This window comes from Cyphomyrmex costatus, unplaced genomic scaffold (genome assembly GCF_001594065.2).
Source record: "Cyphomyrmex costatus isolate MS0001 unplaced genomic scaffold, Ccosl1.0 scaffold800, whole genome shotgun sequence".
Taxonomy (NCBI): Eukaryota; Metazoa; Arthropoda; class Insecta; order Hymenoptera; family Formicidae; genus Cyphomyrmex; species Cyphomyrmex costatus.
The window spans coordinates 2,501-7,411 of record NW_017280377.1 but is presented as its reverse complement, the minus strand read 5'-3'; the positions used below and the strand labels follow the sequence as shown (position 1 = coordinate 7,411).

General features: G+C 41.2%; 2 protein-coding genes across 2 annotated transcripts; one reads left to right on the top strand and one right to left on the bottom strand.

The window, feature by feature from the left end:
* The first annotated feature begins 32 nt into the window (after positions 1 to 32).
* LOC108781383 (uncharacterized) lies at positions 33 to 434 on the top strand. The gene has a single exon (XM_018549335.1). It carries the CDS (start codon positions 33 to 35, stop codon positions 432 to 434), a length of 402 nt encoding a protein of 133 aa, XP_018404837.1.
* Positions 435 to 862: 428 nt separating this feature from the next.
* Positions 863 to 4,362, bottom strand: LOC108781382 (uncharacterized). Its single transcript, XM_018549333.1, has 3 exons — positions 3,311 to 4,362; positions 1,607 to 3,206; positions 863 to 1,453 (listed from the first exon to the last, which is right to left on the bottom strand). Exons 1-3 carry the CDS (start codon positions 4,360 to 4,362, stop codon positions 863 to 865), a joined length of 3,243 nt encoding a protein of 1,080 aa, XP_018404835.1.
* Between the last annotated feature and the right edge of the window lie 549 nt (positions 4,363 to 4,911).

Below are 4,911 nucleotides of genomic sequence, written 5' to 3'. Positions count from 1 at the left end.
TTACATACAACGGAAACTATAAATGGATCGAAATGCTACCGCGTCTCGTGTCGGATTACAACGCGCGTAAGCATCGCACTATCGGCATGAGACCCGCTGACGTAACCCCCGCGATCGCCGAAAGACTCCTGGGTACGGTGTATAGTGTGATAAAGATCGCGGGTCCTGCAAAATTCAAAATGGGCGATGGAGTACGCGTAAGCAAATTCAAGACAATATTTGAAAAAGGTTTCACACCGAACTGGACGACGGAGGTCTTTAAAATTATCAAAGTGCAACAAACTAATCCAGTGACGTATCTACTGGAGGATTCCCGCGGAGAGCTCATAGCTGGAGGATTCTACGAATACGAACTGCATCGCGTCGCTAATCCCGATGTATACCTTGTTGAAAAAGTGTTGCGTAAAAGAGGAAATGGGGTTTATGTTAAATAGTTGGAACTTGACAAATCACACAATTCGTGGATTCATAAAGACAATGTATTATAAAATTATAAATTATAAAATTAAACATATAAATTATATTATACATAAAAGTATATTAAATATCCTATATCAAAGTGTATTAAATATCCTTTACAAATTATGTTACATATTATATAATAAATATATTACACATTTTATACAAGTTATATATATGTACAATGTATATGATATGTGTTTTATTTACACCGGTAATGTCCCCGTGGCAGCGTGTCGGTGGAACCTGATACGATATACCGCTTATCATCGTGTGGACTTAGAGCGATTTTTGTTTCCGATATCGTATACACCTTGTGCAATTTTGATCTGATGCACGATTGTCTGCGCGTCATTTCAATAGCGTCGTTTAAGCATTGAGGGTAATCATCAAAAGTTATGGATCATACCACGACGTTACTTTTGACACCCTTTGCCTTTTTCGTATCCTTCCTTCCTTGTACACGTAAAGCGTACATTTTCGCTCTAAGCCCGACGAATTCAGTCATGATGGCACCGTTGTTCTCGTCTTTCATAAGACCAGGAACTTTTTTATTCGCGAGCGGAATACTGTACGGGTTGTCAATAGAGTAATCGCTAGTGTCAAATCTATTTATGTCGCGTTTTATAATTTCATATACATCATCACATTCCACATGATATATGAGACTATCAGTATCGGTATACATAATTTTACATTTTTCGCGAAACAACGGTGTTATATATTCGTGGTGAAATTCATACAAACACGTTTTAGATATATCGAGGATGCACATACCCACGTATATCGGTTTGTCGAATTTCACTTTGAGTTTACGCAGCTCTATCGCGACCAGATTCTCTGAGAAGACGCTACGACTGTGAAAGTTAGGTTTCGCGATCATTGCTTCGGCACCGTGTCTGCCTTCCCATTTGGTTAATAATTTTACATCAACGCGATCGCGCACATTCTCCATGGTTTTACCAAATACCGCGTTATTCATAAGTTTGTATTTCTTAAAATCGTTTTTTGCCAAAGTTCTAAATTTTGTATTTAATTTTATGTAATCGCGAAGCCATGGAGATTGCGTGAATTCCAGTATACGGTGAATCTTTGCGATACGGAGGCCGTGATGAGTACACTGCTGCAGGTTGCGATAATGAATCACGTAACGCTGCTTATCGCATAACGTCGCGAGGAGCTTCTCATCGCGCTTGCCGGGCGGTTTCTCTCGCGTTGGACAGAACGGTAGGTCAGTGTGCGCGTCGTGGAGATGTTGCGGGTACTCAATGTCAACCTCGAGAATATAGCCTGTAGGCGAATCTAGCGGGATGGTCGAAAAGTCGAAATTTTGCACGTCGTCGACCCATCGAAAATCAGCGTATGGCAATAGTTGACACATTACCCAGCCGTAGAGATTGTTGACGTCATAGTAAATTAGGTACGATGATGGTTTCGATGGGTCATACGACGGCATGTATTTGTTGTTGGCTCGCGCATGCCTATTTGAGCACTGGCGTATACCGCGCTCGACAAACATGACCATGTCAATGTCTGTAAGCAATTCAAATTTTACACCTGTATGCTTCAACATGGCATCCCATGTGAAGCCAGGCAACGTGTAATAGTATGCGGGGTCGAGCCCGTAACTCGCGACGCAACTGTCGCGGAAATTTTCAAAGACGTCGGCCAACAACAATACATCCGTTTTTAGATACAGGTCGCTATATTCACCGAGCGTTTGGATGGAGAACCGCTGCCACACGTTGACAGCGTGCGCGTAATCGCTCTCGGATACCGTGCCGTCTGTCAATGAACTATAGAATGACTCGCGAGGCGGCAAGGATGATTCATTCAATTTTTCACTGTAATCAATGTACTCGTACGGAAAGATACCTTTTCGAGTTAAAAGATTAAAATTTTCTTCCGATGAATGAGAAAATTCACGTCGCAGTACCCGCAGCTTATCTTTGCTGAGAAAAGATGATAATTTGTCTAAACTAGAAGCGAGAAATCTATATGAATCTATGAAACGAAGTTGTATACAATTTTTTTTATCATCTATAGTATTATCAACATGTTTAGTAAAAGAGATATATTTTTCTTTAGTTATCGGTAAGAGATCAACATGTCCTTCATAGGCAGTAGCAATTTCCTTTATAATGAAATGAGCGTCGTAACCGGTTAAATTATGAAAGACTACGGGTATGCATCGCGAATCTTTATAATTTAAATTACAATTTGAGTACGCGGGACCTCTGTATCGCCCGGTGAGATGGCATTGATCGCGTGCTCGCGTATCGTCTTTCGCAAACGGTTTCTCGCATACATGACAGTGCGTGGCGTTGTTGAATTTTCGCCAGTCATCTTGCGTGAAATCCATGGGAACATTGGTCGAAATTACAGATTGCACACTATGTGCTAAATTTTTCACTTCATCTGCGAACCACGATATGCAGTTATTATCGCGGCGAAAACGATAGCCTGATAGTGAATCGTCATAAGAACAGTGCACGTAATACCCGATACTGAAGACGTTGTGATGTTGGTACGTGTACGTGGATGATGCTGGTTCTTTATCCATCTTTTCCAATGCGCACTCCAAGTCTGCATAGACCACGAACGGGACACGCTCCTTTCTGCAATGTTTCTTAAACTCGAGCCACTTGTCGTCCTCGCTCGGTAGCCTTATTGCACAATCGTTGAGTTTTCCGCAATCGACGCTGTGGAGCTCCAATTTAGCGCTAGAGCTAAAATAGTGGAGACATCTGGAAAAAAAAATTTGTTTTTTATTATCATTTTATTATTTTATTATTATTACTATTGTTACTGTTATTATTATTATTATTATTATTATTATTATTATACATACCTATCACAGAAGTATTTCTTGTTCTTCTTTTTGCTAATTTGCGAGCTTACTAGACGTGACAGGTCTTTAATCAGCACAAAGTGACCCGCGATGTCATCCTCAACGTACAAGAGGTTTACATGCTTGCTCCTCTTTTGGTCAGCGAGTCGTATTGGTACGATCCCTTCCTCGATGGCGTAAACGTTGATGGTAATGTCGTTGAGATTTTCAAATTTTTTAATTTGACTCAACGTCATCGGGAATTCAATACCCGTAAGATTTAGTACCAATGAGTAATGCGGATATGATGATGTTCGATATGTATGACTTTCAGCGGGATGTAGAGCGGCAACCACCGACCATGCGAAACAAGCATTGTCTATCGAACGCACGTTGATCACCGTTTTCTTATTTTTAATTTTCTCCGGGAGTTTAATACGACATCCCGCGCGCAGAGGATTCAGTTTATTCGCGTTCACCGTTAAATTTAGTATACGCGATAGTGCCCATCCATTATCACGTTCTTGAAACTCTTCGAGCGATGCTAGGATTGGCTCGACAACGCGTGACACGTACCACTCGCGCTGATCGGTGCATCGATATATTTCATAGTTCCTGGTTGCGATGCTCTTGTTCGCGCGTTTATCACCCGCCACGAATTCACCGTTAAATACTGTATTTATCTTTATAGAGTCATATCTCTGTAAAACACTCTGTACACGCTCGAGCACAATTTCACTCGCGTCTTCGAGGAATCGACGGGGCTCGATGTGATTAGAGTTTATCACCGCGCCCGTCAAAATACGGCTTTCGAACGCCGTTTCTATCTCGCGCCATCGGAGTCCATATCCGGCGCCCACGTACACGAATCGTCCACGCACTGAATCTTTCAAACTCTCGAGCCGCGCGATACTTGCGATCACTGATTGTCTATTACCGATCGATAATTGCGGGCGTTTGATCCGACTCTGTTCTTCCAGAGATTCGATGAATTCGTCGCATCGCTGTTCCCACGCGACGTACTCTTCTCTAGTACTAAGCTGGTTAGCTTGCTGTATCAAATCTCGCTCCATGTCGCTTGATTGACTAATGACACGATGCGCCTAAATCTTTGCGTTTTATATCTATCTATTTGGCAACAATGCATCTCTTAAATGTGCAATTTGGCAACGTCGCATTTGTTTCAAATTACATTACTGATCTCATCACCGGACGTGTCTTTTTGCATAAAAACTTAAACAGAACTTGCGAACGTTGCATTTTTAAATATCGAATTACACTAATGATTTCATCACCGTACGTGTCTAAAAATCTGTATTGTGCGAAATTCTTTCTTAGTAACTGCATATTTGCAAACGTTGCATTTTTTAAATATTGAATTACACCAATGATTTCATCACCGTACGTGTCATTTTTGCAAAAATGTTGCAGCTGCATTTTTTTTAAGTACATAAATGTCAATGAGAATCTTTTCATCAGTTTGCGCTTAGATGTCTAACCGTCATTGTTCATCAGTTCCACATTTACTTCGCAATCGTGAACTCGGTTACCGCAACGTGCTGACGCGTACCAATACTTGTTGTCAGAGACATTTGAATTTGCAAAAGGGTTTTATTAACCTT